An 18,247-nucleotide genomic window follows, 5' to 3' on the forward strand; every position below is an offset into this window, starting at 1 on the left:
CTAAACTGAGTAAAACAGAGGATACACATCAATATATTTAAGAATGAAATACACGATCGAGGATAAGCCTGACCTGGAAATTTTCGTAAAGCTTTCTAATACCTTAAATAGAATCTCCCTCTCATCATTTTTGAAAAGCTTTCCCTTATTGGAGAAAAGTTGTTATCTGTACTGTAATGACAGGAAAAGATAGTTTATTGAAATCGCAATGTTTCTATTAGCTAAGAAAAAGTTATTAGGATTTATTTATTCGAATGAGCACTTACCCTTTTGTACAACCATTGGCTCGATAAAACCACCTTTGAAAAAGTGTACCCCCTTAAAAGAATTGAGGGAGGGGTTGAAAAAGCAGAAAATGAAGCTTCAGCCTGACGATCGATCAGACATTTTGGTATTTTCATTGAAAAGCTGAAAACGAAATCCAAATTCATCCTCCTCGTATATTTTAAGACACACATCCCATTTAATTTCAGTAAATTCATGTCACTGCGCTTGTAGGGATTCCAGGTTTGGGTCGTAAATATCTGACTCTGATGTTCCAAGCAGATCAAGATGGTTCCAATGAGTATAGGTAGTAAATTTAAAGTTGTAACTAAGTTACTCTTAATCTTTGTTTGGTTGTTCAGCTGAGAGGATGTAGCAAACGGCCTTGATTTTGGTTTTACGGAGCGGGCTAATTTTGTGTTTTATTGATTGGAATGGGACCGGCTGGGCAAATATTGTTATTGTTAAGCAGGGCAGACTTTGTGGCCTTCCAAGTAATCTTGTTGACAGATCATAGAAGTTTTGATGCGGATTGGAAGAGTGGTACAAGATAACGTCTTTAAACTACTTGCATGAGAATAATCATACATGAAGCTTGGAAATAGAATAGTCGCATGAAATATTTTATAGAACCATCTGAATAAACAAACTAGACATCTTGACTCAAAAAGATGAGCAGAAATATACTACGAATAGCGTTAAAAATGGCAGAACTTACCATTTTTAGTCTGAAATTGTAGAAGGAGGGGGGCAGTTTTTTCTTTTCGATTTTTTTTCAACAAATATACCAAAAGCAGAATTTGTCAATGAAAAGACACGCACACCCCACCCAATTGAAGCGTCACCTCAATTAAATAATAAGGGTAACACCGAGGCTGATGTTGAAGATTCAAATCGAACCATTTCATGTAAAATGTTGTACTATAGGATTTTGCATGGCTTTATAAATGTATGAAGTTTGGGTGTTACAAGTAAAATTGAATAATTTTTAGCTTGTTGCAGTTTTGATAAAAATTTAATAATATTTTATAAAAATTAAATTTTTTGTTCCAGGTAAAAGCAAACTAACTGCTGGAACAATCAGAAATCAACTCTGGATTAATTTTGTGTAAATACAATTAACTAGATGTTTTAGTGTGTTGAATTTTTGCACTATCATCATCGCATTGGTAAAACTAGGAACAAATAACCAAGAATTAATTAGCATTAAATTATTCAAACTAATATGTTTAATGTTTTACTCATTATTCATTAAATTGCTCAAATTTTAAAATTCATTGTAATACGTATCAAGGCACTAGTTAATAAAATAAATAAGCATTAAATCAAAATTTATACCTGGAACCTCACCTTTGTTTTACAAAAAGCAGAATCAAGTTTATTTTGTCCAAAGGCTCCCAAGACTGTAAAGCCCATCTCTATGTTTGGTAAATATCTCTAGACATGGGTGCCTATGTGCCCAATTAAACGCTAAGATTGGCCAGAAAATAACACAAACAAATTATTGCTTATACCGGCAATTATTTAACAAAATTTGAACTTTAGCGTAAAGGGCGATTTAGTGACAAGTGGGCAAACTTCCTTCTGTATGTAATATGAGGGGATTTGCCTCATTGTCAATACCTCGGTCTTTACGCTAAAGTTTGAATTTTGCTCAATTCCTTAAGAATGACCCCTGAATCCCAAAGGCCTTTTAATTAGAATACATAGCTCTTTTGAAATTACTGAAAAAATACTTTGGCATAGCTTAAAGAACGAGTTAATGGCGAGGGGACGAACCTCATATGCGTAATAATTTCTGTTTGTTCTAAGTTTTAATGTAGCTCCTTACTTTCAGTTGAAAAAATTTGTTTTTTTTTTAAATTTAGTTTCTGATTGTTTTTTAAATAATGCTGGTAAATCCAGCGTCCCCTCCATGGAAAATCTCTTCCCCCATGAAAAATTCCTCCATGAAAAGATCTCCCTCATTACTTGATCCCCCCGACTCCCTCCCACCAGAAAATATCCCCCTGAAAACGTTGGTATACTTACCAATACTATATCATGAAAAGAGAAATCACCAATGCAACAGCACAAACACAAAAAAAAAAAAAAAAAAAAAAAAAAAAAGAGAGAGACAGAAGGAGAAAAGGAAGACTGTTTTCCTAAATTAGTGATTAATATAGACCAGCACTTGAATGAGGCCTTAACCCTACTCATCCATACAATCACATAGGTCAAACAGCATAGCCACACACAATCAACCATAAAGAATAATCCATGGACAGGCAGTCATGTCGTCAATAAGTATAAGTCGTCATTTACCAAACAATAGAAAAAAATAATATAGACAAATAATTCAGAGGCAACACCCAACATAAGGGCTCATCAGGAGAATACTCTGGCCTATATAGGGTTTCGCCACTCTAAATTCTCAATGTAATATGAGAATTCTAATTCTCATATGTAAACAATGGGTGAAGTTCATAACTTGCAGCCCTTTCCCCGTTCTCAAAGATACAGTTATAAGATATTTCGACTAAAGTGAACAAAATAGGTATCTCAAGTTTTTGATCCGGTGACTTTGGGGACAATGAGTATGGGAGGGGGCCTAGTTGCTCTCCAATTGTTTCGTCATCTTAAAAGGACACAAGAACTTTTGGTTTCCTTTCGAATGAGCCCTCTCGTGAAATTCTAGGACCTAGGTCGATACGATCACCTCTCGAGTCGAGTCGATCACCTCTGGGAAAAAAAAACAAATAAACAAGCATCTGTGATCTTTCTTCTGGCAAAAAATACAAAAGTCCCCATTTATGCAGATAGGAGCTCGAAATCTCGTTAAGATTCTATGACTTTTAGGAGGTGTTTGCCCCTTTTTTGAAAGTAAGTCACATTTTCTCAGGCCCGTATTTATTGATGGGTAGAACTAAGTTTGATGAAACTCATATATTTAAAATCAGCATAAAATTCTTTTGATGCATCTATTCGCATGAAAATTCTGTTTTTTAGTGTTTCGATTACTATTGAGGCGGGTCGCTCCTTACATACAGTTCGTTACCACGAACTGATTGATATAGCTTAGTAGTTTACATAAGCCAAGTTTCATTACGTTTGCCGAGCATAACTCTCGTTTATCTCCACACCGTTGCAACTCAACCCCTGTTAAATTTAATTGCAATGCGACTCAACCCCTGTGTGATTTAACCCCCCTGCAACTCAATCCCCACTCAATTCAACTTCATACAGCTCAACCCCATTCAACTGAACACCCTAGTAGCATATGACTAAACCTCCGTGTAACCCAACACCCATTCAAATCTTAGATAATATTAGGCTAAGCTATGTTAAATTGAGGTGGGACTGGAATTGAATTGTATTCGATTTGAGTTGAATAGGGGCTAAGATGCAAGGGGCTGACTTAAATAAGACTGAGTAAATTGAGGGCTGCATTTTATGGATTTTGAGTTGACTAATGGCTGAGAAGGATGAAATTGTGTTGCGTAGGGCTTTAATTAGACGGAGATTAAATTACATGGGGTTATGATACAAGGGGGATAAGTTTAAAAGGGGAGATGGAATAGAATCTTAGGAGGGGCATCGCCCCTATACTCCGCTTCTGACAAGCCAAAAATTACACTAATGTACTACATACTATATACACTGCAAATACGATACGCTGTATACTTAAATACACATTCTAAATGATTTTTCATGTAAATACATTGTTGATGGATGATTTTTCCACGATTATCTTGTAAAAAATTTAAGATAAAAATTTTATTGCCTCAAAACGTGTAACTTTCTATAATATTAATAAACCCTTTTTCTTGGCAAAAGATAAAAAGAAGGAACAAAAAGTGACAAGGTAATTACAAAAAAAGAACGAAAAAAAGACTTAGATCAACCTTCAAGAGCGTATCAAGGTTTTTTTTTGTTCGGAGGGATTATTTTTTCTGGGAATATTTTTACGAGTCAGACAAAAATTTCAAAGGGGGGTCAAAAATCATTAAACCCTGGGACATGGGCTTACCAACCTTATGCATTTTCAAACAGTTCGTGGTAACGAAGTGTAGTAAGGAGCGACCCGGCTCAATAGTAACCGGAACTCTAAAAAAAGGAATTTTTATACCAATAGTTACAGCAAAAGAGTCATATTTTAATACTGATTTTCTGTGTGGCACTGTTTCGTCAATTTTAAAAAGGGGAAAGTCACCAATTGATTGTTCTTGCTATCGACCTATTACTGTATCTTGTAATATTAGTATTAGTATAATATTAGTATCTTGCGTATGCTGACGACTTGCTTCTGATTGGCCGTTCCAAAAAGGGTCTTTCCAAAATGGTCTCTATAGTTTCTGATGCTTTCTCTGATATTGGCCTTTCAATTAATATAGATAAATGTGAGTTTCTTCCCTATAACTGTATCACTGCTATTCCCCTTCACTGTAATAACTTCACTATCCTGCTTGTTGATTGTATTCGTTGGCTTGGTATCTCTATTACTAACAATCTTTCGAGCTTACGTCAGCGTACTGTTTGTGATATAAGTAAAAAGATTCAGATTGGTTATGCAAAATTTGTTGCAAATAGAGGGAAGTATAATAGACGTGCGCTGGCTAAACTTTATTCTACTTTCTGTGATCATTCTGTCCTTTATGCTTCAGGTCTTTTCCCCCTTCTTAATAATGGTAATTTAAAAAGAATTCGGATAAATTATTTCAAATTTTGCAAATTTCTTCTGTATCTTCCACCTTGGACAAAAACCGGACTCTTGTTAAAGAATTCTCAGTTCCTGACATAACTTTAAAGTTGGAGATTCTTCACAGACAACTCTCCAGTACAGCTTCTGCGCGCCTATCCCCTCACCGCCGTCTTATCCGTTTTTTTCGTTGACTTTGTGTATGTATTTGTTTTTCTCTTTGTGTTTTTTGAATTTCATTTTTTGTGTGTATCTAATCTTCATTTTTTTTTTTCATAGTTCGTTATTTTGTGTGTTTATTTAATTTTTTGAATTAACGTAAAAAATTTCTATTGTCATTACTTTTCATTTTTTGTATGTTTTGCTTTTTTTGTGTGTATTTAATTGTTTGTACTCCACATTTTAATACTTTTATAGTGTTGTTGTGGGTAAGAAATAAATTATTATTATTATTATTATATATGAGTTTCATCAAGTTTAGTCGTACCCATCAAAAGTTATGAGCCTCAAAAATCGGTCTTATTTGAGAAAATAGGGGAAACACCCCTTAAAAGTCGTAGAATCTTAACAAAAATCACACCATCAGATTCAGCGTATCAGAAAACTCTACTGTAGAAGTTTCAAGCTCGTATCTACATAAATTTCGAATTTTGTATTTTTTGCTACAAGACAGATCACGGATGCGTGTTTATTTGTTGTTTTTTTGTTGTTGTTTTGTTGTTGTTTTTTCCAGGGGCGACGGTATCGAGCCGGTAGTCCTAGAATGTCGTAAGAGGGCTCATTCTAATGGAAATTAAAAGCTCTAGTGCCCTTTTTAAGTGACCCAAAAAATTTGAAGGCACCTAAGCCCCCTCCTACACTCATTTTTTTTCCAAAGTCACAGGGTCAAAATTCTGAGATAGCCATTTTTTCAGCATAGTCGAACAATCTAATAACTTTGTCTTTGGGGACGACTTACTCCCCCACAGTCCCCGTTTGCAAGTTACAAACTTTGACCAGTGCTTCCATTTCCATGGAGGAATTTGTCATGGGCGAAGAGAATTTCCATGAAGGGGGTGCAGGATTTCTTAGCAATTTTTTAAAAAACAATGAAAAAAAATATGAAAAAGTTTTTTCAACTAAAGTAAGGAGCAGCAATAAAACTTAAAACGAACAGAAATTATTACGCATATGAAGGGTTCACCTCCTCCTAATATCTCGCTCTTTACTCTAAAGTAATTTTATTAATTTCAACTATTTATTCTACGGCCTTTGTGATTCAGGGGTCATTCGTAAGGAATTAGGACAAAATTTAAGCTCTAGTGTAAAGAGCGAGGTATTGACGAGGGGGTGAACCCTCCCATATACGTAATAAAAACATACGAATATAAAAGTTCGTTACGTAAGTTACGCATATTTTTACTAATAAAAACGTTCGTAAAAAATTAAAAGTTCTATTTGCGTTTTTAAGTAACCGAAAAAATTTGAGGGTAACTAGGCCTACTACCCCGCTCCTTTTTTTCTCAAAATCGTCCGATCAAAACTATGAGAAAGCCATTTAGCCCAAAAAATAAACTAATATGCAAAATTTGTTTTAATTATTTATGTGCGGGGAACCAAAATCAAAACATTCATTACTTCAAAGACGTTCAGAAATTAAATTAAAATAAAAAACAAGTTTTTTTAACGGAAAGTAAGGAGCGACAGTAAAACTTAAAACGAACAGAAATTACTCCGTATATGAAAGGGGCTGTTCCCTCCTCAGCACCCCGCTCTTTACGCTAAAGTTTTTTACTGTTTTAAACAGTAGAATTGAGAGAAAGAGTCAAACTTTAGCGCAAAGACCGGGGCGTTGAGGAGGAAAAGCCCCTTTCATATATGGAGTAATTTCTGTTCGTTTTAAGTTTTAATGTCACTCCTTAATTTCAGTTAAAAAAAAACTTGTTTTTATTTTATTTAATCAAAAATAAAGAAGTAAATAAAAACTTACAGTGTACTTTTTCTTATCGTCACAGTCGGTGTCAAGGTGTCCAATAGCTAGTTTGTACATATGCAATGCAGGCAACTGTAGCATAATCTTACTAAACACTTCAATTTGTTTCATTGAAATCTTTGGATCTTTCCCCCCAACTTCTTGGAAGTGAAACGCCAGAAAATTGGGTGACAGTCGAGAAACAGATGCTGAGATCGTGTCGAACCATGCTTTAGCTATACTATCCCACTAGAAAACAAAGCTTTGGGTTAATGGGATACCAGTTTTCAGAATAGGGTGAGTGGCTGAGTAAGTTCCATGCACTAGCCTAAAACTGTTCTATTTTCAGGTAAATCTACTGTTAGCAGATGGGGTGCATTTGTGCCAGTCGCGCACTTTTTCTGGTCTTTGCGCATTTAATTGTCCAAATGAGTGCAATTTTCAAAGTATTTTAATGTATTTTAAGTTTTAAAGTATAAAAAGTATTTTTACTTTTTAAAAAAAGTATTAAAGTATATTAAGTATTTTCAGAGTATTCAAAGTTGAAAATTGAAGATTTTGTTGAATTTTGCTTTTCGTGGCTGCACTACCTTATATGGATTTGTTGTTATCTGGCAACCCTGGTCACACCCATTAATATGTCCAAAGTACATGAAAATATAATGTTCCTTATATAGAGTTAGGCAATAAGTGCTCGAAAAAAATATTAAAGTGCTCTAACCATGGTCATATCCAAAGTGAATCCTCCCTTCGAAATTTCGATCTGACTCGTATAATAGCAATAAAAATACATGCAAAAAAATGTTTGCACATTAAAAGCTTGAAAACTACAAATATTTTTTGTAGCCCCCTCCCGGAAAAAAATCCTTGATATGGCCATGGTTACAAAATAAAAGTTTTTCGTAGCTTCAAAAGTAAGAAATTTTACAATTTAAATGAAATTTAAAATAGGTTAAATTTGACACTTTAATTGTTTAAACGGAAATTAATTTAATTAGGCATCCAATATAAAGTACAGCCCGTGCCAATTGGCAGTTAGTTTCCATCTTATTGACATACTGAGATACTTTATGTCAAAAATGTTCCCATGAGACGATTTTATAAACAGTTGCCATGTCGTAACTCTATTTATACTTCCGTCACAGAGAAACAGAATTTGCCCGTAAAAATGGTTTAAACTCAAAATATTTCTGTTCTTTTTACTGGTACAAAATTTGACAAGGTGAATACGACAACCGTCAGGCCAGGATTTACCAATAGGTCCGGGCCTAGGGGCACACAGTGCCAGGGTGCGCAATAAATTTTTACTGGGTGACTGTTTTCTTAACAAAAAGTGGACTGATGTGATTTATCGTCAAATGCCAGGTACACCCCGCCTCTGCGCAATCTATTCATAGAAAAGTGATTTTAAAATAACACTGGAATTCGTGGTTACTTATAAACTGGCAAATGTCCACCAATAATGGAAGCTGAGAGTTCGGTGCCCTCTTTCTTCCATAACTTTCTTTTATAAATTTTGGCTCATCAGTTGTGTTCTGTTCTATCCTTCTACTACCGTCAAATTTTCGGGAATATCCCCAAAAATCTTGCAAAACGTAGCGGCAAAAAAGCTTGGGCCTAGAATCTTCGAATCCGGCCTTTTATATCCGGCCCTGACAACAGGTAAAAATAAAACGCCAGGTTACTTGGCTTCCCTGTCCAGCATGTGCTTAAGGAATAATTTGATTGGTACCCTAGAAAGTCACAATTAACGTCGAAAAAATGGACAAATGCATGAAAAACATGCTTTTTAACAAGAATGTATAAGACATTGCCTTGTCTGGTGGCGTTAATTGCCTTGTCTTTCAAACACATGCCTTAAGAACTATGTGATTGGCTCCAAAAATGACACAATTGACGAAAAAATATACACAATTGGAATAAAAGTATGTTTTTCAGCAAGAATTTATAGGATGTTATTCCCTCTTTTGTTTTCTCGTTGCTTCCAGATTCCTTTAAATATGTGTGGTTGTTTAATATGACTTGAGCCGCGTTTTTCTGATTTAATGCCTTTAAATAATCGTTTTTATATTAGACTCTTTTGGCCCGGTGACTTTCGACTGCAAGTTTAATGCTTATTAGAGACAACAAGGTTTTTGGTCCATTACCGTTCCCCTATATCACACATCCTCCTCTAAACAAAATTTGTTGTCCCCTTAGCCCGGACAATGATCCCCAGGCCCAGATTCACCAATAGGCCTAAAGGCCTAGGGGTGCAGACTGCCAGGAGGGGCAATAAATTATCACTGAGTGATTTTTTTCTTTAAAAAAATTAATTGATCGTTAAAGTGCCAGTTGTAATCCGCTGCCACGCTCCCTGTTCACAGAAATGTGATTTTAAAACAAAACAGAAATTCTACGGCCACTTATAAGCAATCGGATGTCCCCCAAAAATGGGACCTGAGAGTTTGGTATCACCTCACTCATTTTTAATCTTTTGGCCCAACAGTTGGATCTGTTCAGTGTTTCCAATATCCGAGAAGTTTCGGAAATCTTCACAAAAATATCACAAAATGGAGTGGCAAAAACGCTTCAGCTTAGAAGCGGCAAAGCTGATGATCCGGCCCTGATGATCCTCGGTAGTCATAAGCCAATAAAAAAAAAAATTGTCGCCCTTTTTACGCCTAGTTTTCAGCTCAACTAATATTTTACTCGGATCTTTTTTTGCAATATGCAATAACCCAGCCATTTTTTATACCCATAATAGCCCAGCCAAATTTTAATAGCCCCATTTTTAATAGTGCCAGTCTTTGTTATCCAGGGCATTTTTCTCTTTTCTTTCTCTTTGCATTCCCGTTTCATTAGATATAATCGGTCATATAGTTAACGTTGTTGCACAAAAAACTAACATAGACGTTGTTTTAGGGTTGTTTTCGATAGTTTCAAAGAAACCTTGAAAAACCTTGATTGATAATTGTACACATACTCGGAATTCGGTGGGAATAACTGTTAAAGTATCAAGAACACAAAAAGTGAAATCTGATAATTTAAATTATTAAGTGGAAAATTACACAACAATATACGTCTTAGAAAATTAGAAAACCCGGGAATTCAGATTTTGATTAAAAAAAAAACTCCGCATATACCGTTATGTAGTTCAGCGGGCACCAAGCTTGAAAATAAAACACGTGTGTCAGGGCCGTACCCGGGAATTTCGTTGGAGAAGGGGGTGAAAAAATGACAACCCTCCTCCTTATAACTGATTATAGCCTATAATCAGTTACCAATTGCTGAGAAAAACGCTGTCTAATCAATGTACGTATATCATTAATGATGTGAATCCTGTCTCCACAAAGATTTCCATCACAGCAGTTAGCACAACAGGAAACTTCCAATACTTGGAGCCATCAAGGGGGGGGGGGTGATTTACATTGTCAGAATACTGCCCATGATATTTGGAAAGACCATAAAATAAGAAATCTAATGGTACTAGCTTTATTAGCATATTTTCTTTAGATGTTGTCAACCCCTAGATGTTTATTTTGGATTATAATTGAAGCCACTGGAGGGGGGGGGCTTAATATCACGATAATGACCATTATGTATGGAAAAGAGTGCTCATTTTGGACAAGAGTGGTATTAATTCTTCTCTTGTTATTACCATGGCTCTTTCATAGGAGGTACTAGACAAAACAAAAGATTCTAGTTCAGTGATTTCTTCCTTCAGAAGAAAATACAATAAAATTTTAAAAACACCTTATAAAATGCAAAAAAAAGATACTTATATCATTCCTAAAAGCACTTCTATTTACCCCCATCCCCCTAACGGTCAAATATATAACCCAAATGATATATTCTCCATAAGTTTTCCTGTTGCTTGATATCGTCGATGTTGCTTGTTCGTCGTTAAGTTTATTTGAAGAAAAGAGTCACGTATAGGAGATTAAGTTAGGAGTTAAGCAAGGTTGTGTTCTATCCCCCCTTATATGGATCATTTTGGGGGACTTAGTCTTAAGGAGCACAGGAAAGGCAATGGTAGAACACGGAATCAAATTGGGAGGAAAGACTTTCTTGGACTTAGAAATCATGCTTATGATTTAAGTATCCTAGATGAAAGTGTCAGCAAAATGAATAAACTTTTAGAGGTTTTGCAAGTTCAGGGTGCTAGAATAGGTTTGAAAATTAAGGTTAAGAAAACTAAGTCACTAAGGGTAGGAATAAGTAAAGATAAAAAGGTGACGTTGGGTTACGAAATGATCCATCAGGTGAACAGCTTTACTTACCTTGGTAGTATTATTAGTACAGATGGTGGGAGCAGTGAAGATGTAAAAAGTAGAATAACCAAGGCTCTGGGGTTTTTTTTCAAAGTTGAAAAAAGTTTGGAGGAATAGGAAGATAATTCTGCACAGCCAGATTAGGATATTGGAAGCTACAGTGGTAAAAGTGGTGAGATATGGTTCTGAAGCATGGGCGCTCCGACAAGCGGATGAATATTTGTTAGATACTTTCGAAAGAGATTGCCTGTGGGTTATTCTAGGTAACCAGATGACTGATGTAGGCTGTGCTGTGCCAGTAGGCTGTGCAAAAAGTGCTGTGCGTTCCCGCTTTCTAGGGCTATAATGAGAGAAAAGTTGAGATGGCTAGGGTACGTTCCACGGATGAAGGATGACATACTGCAGAAGATTGTCCTTTTCGGCCAACCGCATAGGGTTAAACGGAAAGCAGGTCGTCCATGGTTGGGGTGGGAGGATGATAATTTAAGAGAGATAGGAACTTCTTAGGAGGGTGTAAAGAAGGAGGCTTTAAAAAAAGGGACGGAGGAGGAGCATGCGGAGTCATGCTGACCTCGGATGGCTTGGTGCTGCGGTGAGTTGTTAGTGTAGAAAAGCTATTGATAATACTTAATTTCTGTTTCATGTTTGACCACTAGGGTTGAGGGTAAAGTAAAGTGCTTTTAGGAATTATTTATGTCAGTATTTCAGAATTCTTTTAAATTGTTTCCAGATTTTTAATGTGTTTCCTTCTGGGGGTACAAAGGCACAAACCCCCGTGCTGAATAAAATGTTATCCTATTTAGAAAAAGTTCAACGCAGGAAGTTCGAACAGGGTAAGATGAAAAATTAGTTTTCTCCAGTGTGTCATGGTTAGGTGACTTTGTGCTGCTGAAATTTTGTGCTGTTGAAATTTGTGCCGCCAGATGGGTAATGATACATTTGCCATTTGGGAGTGCCAGTTCTTGCGGTGTTTATCCATTTAACATTTTGTATTTGTACATTTTTCAACGTGGTCTCTTAATTAAATCTCCTACAAAGTTTTACATGAAAAATAGTGTTTTCATCATTTTTTTTGTTGCTTTTAAGGCTGCACTACACCAGTTATCTGGTAATACAGCTGAATTAGACAAAAAAAAACCTGACTTGAGGTAATTATTTTTGCAGGCGCAGACATAGATCGCAATTTATATATGTGAATGGTTATGGCAAACGGAAAGCAGGTCGTCCTCGTCTGAGGTGGAAGGATGTCATAAAAAAAGATTCAAGGGAAATGGGAACTTCCTGGGAGGATGTAAAGAGGGAAGCTTTGAATAGATTGGGATGGAGGAGTGTGCGTAGCCGTGTTCGTCTCAGGCGACTTGCTGCTGCAGTGAGTTGTCAGTAATAGTAGTAATGGTTATGGTGAAAATTAGTTAATTTCTATAGAAACGTTTAAAACTTACAAGTTCAAACAATGATCCAACATTGGCAGTAATTAGCAAATACGACATTTCCTTCATTGTTCGTTATTATTCCATCACTGATTTACTGAACTTTTTGAGGGACTGGTTTCTTCCGGAGACTGTTGCGCGCGCTTCTAAAAGTGTTGCTAATACAAAAATTTAAAGACGGAAATCTGCTTGATTTTAAGCTTTAAAATCACTTGGAATTCACTTCTTTTTATTGAAAAATAATTTTAAGCTCAAAACTATTTTTTTGTATCAATTTTTTTAGTACCTTAGGTTTTTTCCAAAAAATCGATTATTCTTCCACAAATATTTCAACAGCAATTGTATGTCACAACTTGCTTCTTTATTTATAGATAATTAATAGTAACTAAAATTGATCATTTGATAAATAAACCACTTGTAAAAGGCAACTGATTGCCTAAGCGCAATCGGAATATCGGATAGGTATTAATCCAACTTCTATCCCGCACATTGGCTTGACGTCACATTGACGTCATCTGACGTAAATCGATTCTTTTTATTCAAACCTCTCATTACCAAGGATATCAATACTCACTCGAACCTATACACAACGCATTTATACAATACACAGGGTGTCCTATATAAAGTGTTAATTGCCAATAAGTTAAGCACAGGAAAATGTAGTTTTTTTATACTAATTTAATGACAAAATTAATCAAAAAGACTTGCAAGATAATACTTATTACCGCTACATCTGAACTCTGCAGCATCAAACCACCCGAAGCCAACACAAATTCGTATGCTCCTCCTTCACCCTAATCTGTGTAAAGCCTTATTCTTTACCAGGGGTACAGACAGGAAAGTCTTCTGGGTGGGATTAACTATTTTTAGTGTGGACAGAGACAACCTATCTAAACCAACTGCAAGTTTATCTGTGTCATTCGCTCAACTGATATATTATGTGGAACGTCCACCACATTACGGAACTGGAATTTTGTATAAAATTCAAATTTGCAAATAATTTGGAAAGGGTAGTTTTTAGGTACAAGGGGTTGTAGGTTGACAACATAAATTTTCTTATTTTTCTTACAAAGAAATGTTGAGTCGTTGCGGTTTTAGAAATTTCATTACGTACTTCGTCCTCATTGGCCCCGATTTGTCCGTGTATGTATGTCATTGCCAGACCGTTTAGCCGTTCTTTGGAAATTCTGCTTCTCAAGTAGTCTAGGGCAAAAATTAAAGAATGACCTTTTGGACGCACAGGTAGTAGCTGCGATTTTTTCTAAAATACTAGTAAATACTTATTAAGGCTAGCCCTTAATAAATACTGAAAAAGTGATAATATGTTCTGGTACGATTTAAACTTTTGGGTGACGCCATGGATAGAATTTTCGAAGAAAAGAATAAATAGTGACCTCCAGAAGTACGCACTCGATATAGCACTAAGAAGCACTAAAACTGAATAGTTTTAGCAGAGACGGCCGGAGCGCCATGTCTCGTTGTTTGCTGCCCTATTTTTCTTGGTCTCGAAACAGGAATCTTCAGATGTTCACATAGGTCACTAGGTTTCTTAAAAACAATTGAAGTGTGACATTTTCCTCAATTTGGGCCCCTTTTGTCTTCTTCTAAGAGTTATTGTAACTTTTCAGGGTCGTGAAGGTCAAGGTATAATTTCTCTGCTTTGAATCTTTGCAGTAAGGACTACTTATATGCAGATTTGAAAACTCTTATAGAGCGTGATTCAGAACCACAAAGGCTTAAGCAGTGTGAGCTGATATACCCAAGCATGGCTTTAAGAATCTTTTCCTTTGTAAGCCTTTGAATTCCCTTAATATGTCCGCTTTGTCTTTTTGCTATCATATCTTTGACATACCATGAATTGTGGCTGAAGAATAAGATTATATATAGTTTTGTATATTACATTTGCCAATCTTTTTTTCAGATATATCAGTAACATGAATGAACTGCAAGAACTCTTCATGAACTTTCCTATTTTTAAAGCCTAACGCAAATTTCATTTGGGCTACAATACGCATATCTGTCGTTTCATCGACAAGTACAGAAAACCACCAAGAATCTTTCACTTTCTTCGAAATTTTTTTTTTCGCCTTCAGAATAATGGTCAGAAGTGACGAAATGATCGAAATGTTTCGAAATGTTTAGGATTTACCAACTTATATAGGTTGAATTTGTCCTTACCTTTTCCAAGTGATTTTTCAAAGTAGTATCATTCAATGAGGAATTTTAATGAAGATCTATGGTTGCCTTCTCCCTCTTAAAGGTCTTTGTTAGTTGATAGAACTCTAAGGTCTTTGTGTCCACACAACCCTAACCCTTTTCTGGCAAGGAAAATGACTGTAGATACTGTCGGCTTCAAAAGCTCTTTGTTTCCCCTGGCTTGAAGTACATGTCTCTGTCTAAGGTTATTGAAAGGGTTCTCTGTCTCTGTCATTGAAAGGGTTCAATGCTTGGAACCCTCTCTTTGTGTCTTTTGCATGGAATCAGTGTTGCATTTCGCCTGTTTATTATCTTGGAGAAGCTGCCCGTGCACCTTTCAATTTTTCAAACTACTAAGTTTCCATGACATGACCTTTGCTTCCCAAGAGCGTAAAATAATGCTAATCCTAAGTAATGACTGAGTCTTTCGATTCCAACTTTAGGCGAGACTCACCCCCAAGTCGAATAGCTCTGTTTCAAGCTGGGACAAATCAAATCGAGCTTCTAATTTAGTGTCATTAGAAGTGAATAAGCAACAAAATTAAACAAGGCAATAATAGCGTCGACTTCGCAAAGAGCGACGCGTCCTGTCTATTTTTTCCCTACAATTGATCATCCATTGTAGACGATCGTAGAAACCCCTTTCTCCCTTTTTATCCTCATGACCTCATCCACTACCCGATATAGCCACAGTTTTTAAAATAGCTATTTTAATCTAAACGGTCAAAAGGTATAAAAATACGAATTAAGGTAGCATCATGGCATTCATAGTCAATAGGGCAACTTGCAAGGGTCAAAATATGCAAGGAGCAGGTGCCAAACATAAGCCTCATTAAAAAAAATTGTTATAGAAGGATGAATCTTTCTCTCAATTGAAGCTTGCTGTGTCAACGGTGGCGCCTATTCACAAAAATTAGGAAGTGGGAACAAATGTATCTCTGAAAATCAAGAGGGCTAGGGGGATTGGCAAAGTCACCTTTTTTCAACGAGAATACCACAATGGCACTTTCAAAGAAAGTATCCCTCCCCTCCCCAAAAAAAACAACAATCAAATATGGAATTTTCAAAATAAAGAAGGGAGGGCAAAACAATCCAAGGGACACGAGCCAATCCTCCCCCTCCAAATGGAAGCCACGGAGTACCTAAAGCAGAACCCCAACCCTTTCTCAACTTCACAAATATATACCTAAAGTGCTTATTTTGATATGTAATTGATCAGCGACGATTAAGGAGTGGTATGAAAAGTTGTTCTAAATTTTTCGCGATATTTTATTTCAGCAACATTGAATTCAAGGGCATTTAAGTTACCAGTTGCGATTATGGGACTATAGATTGCAATTTAAGCCACAAACTTGGTCTCAATCCACCGACAAGAACCCCAAACTGTTCAAATACCCAATTCAAAATAAATCCCTTATAACCATGTAGAAACGGTGGGCATAATGCGCTCTCTTGAAATCCGGATGTTGGTCTACATGCTTGGACTGGTGCTAAAGCAATCGGAACCTAAAATGTGCAGTGTAGCCAAACTTAAAATGAACAAACGTTAGTGTAAATATACGTAACACCCCCTACCTTCCAAAAAGGCTAGTACCATTCGCGCTTTACTGAACACAAAACATTTAATTTTTTTTTATTAATACATTAAAAAATCAGAAAAAATAACCCAACTTTTAAGGATTTGTTTTGATACGAGTCAATTTTATACTTTCAATTTGACTTATTGATTTAGTTTTCAGATATAAGCATATAATACTTTGGCTTTTTTGGGGGCAGCAATACCACACTTATTGGGGTAATTTCAGTTCTGTTTAAATTTATTTTTTCCCTCCATAGTAATTATTAAAAATTAAATTTGACATCTTTTGCAACAGATTTCTTCTTAAGGTTGGAATTGTTCCTTATTGTCGCGGTAAAACATTTCATTTAATTTTCAAGAAAATAGGGTGCATCCCTCTCTTTCAACTCAAGCTATTATACATCCTTTGAATAGGTGGATTAACATTACAAAGACAAATTTTTCAGCCCAATTCTTTTGTTTTTAAGATTTTGACGGACAATTTTATCCGGTACATCTGTTTATACGAATATATTCAATTGACTTTTCTGTGGTTAAAAGCAAGCAATTGGTCTGCTTCAATGTTTCTCTTTCCCCGTTGGAGAATATGACCCTAGATTTAAGCTGCTATTGGTCGACTGAAAGAGGTTGGCACCCAGCAAACAGCTGGGCAGATGTTTGGTTATTGGTTGTAGATTGCCCAAAAATCAAAACTGTTTAGTTTTAACTGTTCCAATTTAAGAAATAATTCTTATGGTAGAGATTCTAAATTTGTTTGTTTTTACATGTATGTAGTACATAAATGTAGCGATTAGTTTCAGAGTTTAAAAATAATGGTATTACTCATAGGAGGTGGGATTAAAAAAATAGATAAATGAAAAAATGTTGAAGTTGAGAGCCAAAAATCACTTCCCTGAAATTTGCAGAAAAATGACATTCACTAATTTCTGCTCTAATTTTAAATATTATTTAAATATGAATTATAAAATATTTTGATATATAATTTAAGATATTTTCAATAAACTACAATAATTTTAACTATAATTTATAAATTTGATGCTTTTACTTAATTTTATGAAAAACTGAACGTAATGTGATGACACGATGTAAGTGGCTTACTAAGCGTGTCTGAAACATATTTATTTTCGGAAGGGGGAGGGAGAAGAAATGGAGACCCCGGTGCTATTACATAGATACTATTAAAAAGTAACAAAATTTTTATTCTTTAGCCACACAAGGTTTTTATACACCCTATTCCTTTTTCAAACCTTTGCTTCATAATAAAATTTTCCAAATAGAGCTACCCCCCCCCCCCGAGAAACAAAATTCTTCAAGCTTTTGAAATCATAATACCTGGTGCAAAAATAGTGACCAATTCGTTAATTTGAAATAAAAATAATTGGCTAAAATTGTTTAACGAATAGTAACAAAAATCTTATCAAATCACCACGTTGGAATTAGTAAATAAGTTTATATACCCATGTAGAATAAAATTATGTTTTCTGGTGGTTAAACAGCTCATTAAAGGCTGATGCTTCCTAAAGAGTGCTTCTTTACACATGATATACTTGATTTTTTACTTACACTCTCAAAGAGACGTCCTTGGGACAAACAGGTCATTAGAAAGTTTATAGACGAATAATTTTGCCGATTTTGTTTTGGTATTGATAGAGCAAATCCTTAAAAATTTTGCGACAATACAGCTAATATCCTTCCTGAAAACATGCTTTTGAATATAGTTTATGATGAGAATCAAACTTCACTTCGGCAGCTAAATTTCTCGTTGCTTAACGAATAATGTGACGACTTTATGGTTTACTTATACAATCGACTCCCGATTATCCAAAATGCAGATTAGCCGTGGCAATGTAAGTTTTGAAAAAAAGTTATAAATACAAAATCATAAGAAAATACAAA

At 35.5% G+C, this 18,247-nt stretch overlaps 1 protein-coding gene across 2 annotated transcripts in view; it reads right to left on the minus strand.

Moving 5' to 3' along the window:
• LOC136043909 (inositol polyphosphate-5-phosphatase A-like) overlaps nucleotides 1-13,001 on the minus strand; it is a 69,883-nt gene extending 56,882 nt beyond the window's left edge. For both annotated transcript variants that reach the window (XM_065728951.1, XM_065728950.1), the window contains exons 1-2: nucleotides 12,589-13,001; nucleotides 6,912-7,142 (exon numbers count right to left, since the gene is read on the minus strand). In XM_065728951.1, the coding sequence (XP_065585023.1) occupies nucleotides 6,912-7,142; nucleotides 12,589-12,645 (288 nt within the window). In that variant the 5' untranslated portion in view covers nucleotides 12,646-13,001. The remainder of the gene's footprint in view (nucleotides 1-6,911; nucleotides 7,143-12,588) is intronic.
• Between the last annotated feature and the right edge of the window lie 5,246 nt (nucleotides 13,002-18,247).

This window comes from Artemia franciscana, chromosome 2 (genome assembly GCF_032884065.1).
Source record: "Artemia franciscana chromosome 2, ASM3288406v1, whole genome shotgun sequence".
Classification (NCBI taxonomy): Eukaryota; Metazoa; Arthropoda; class Branchiopoda; order Anostraca; family Artemiidae; genus Artemia; species Artemia franciscana.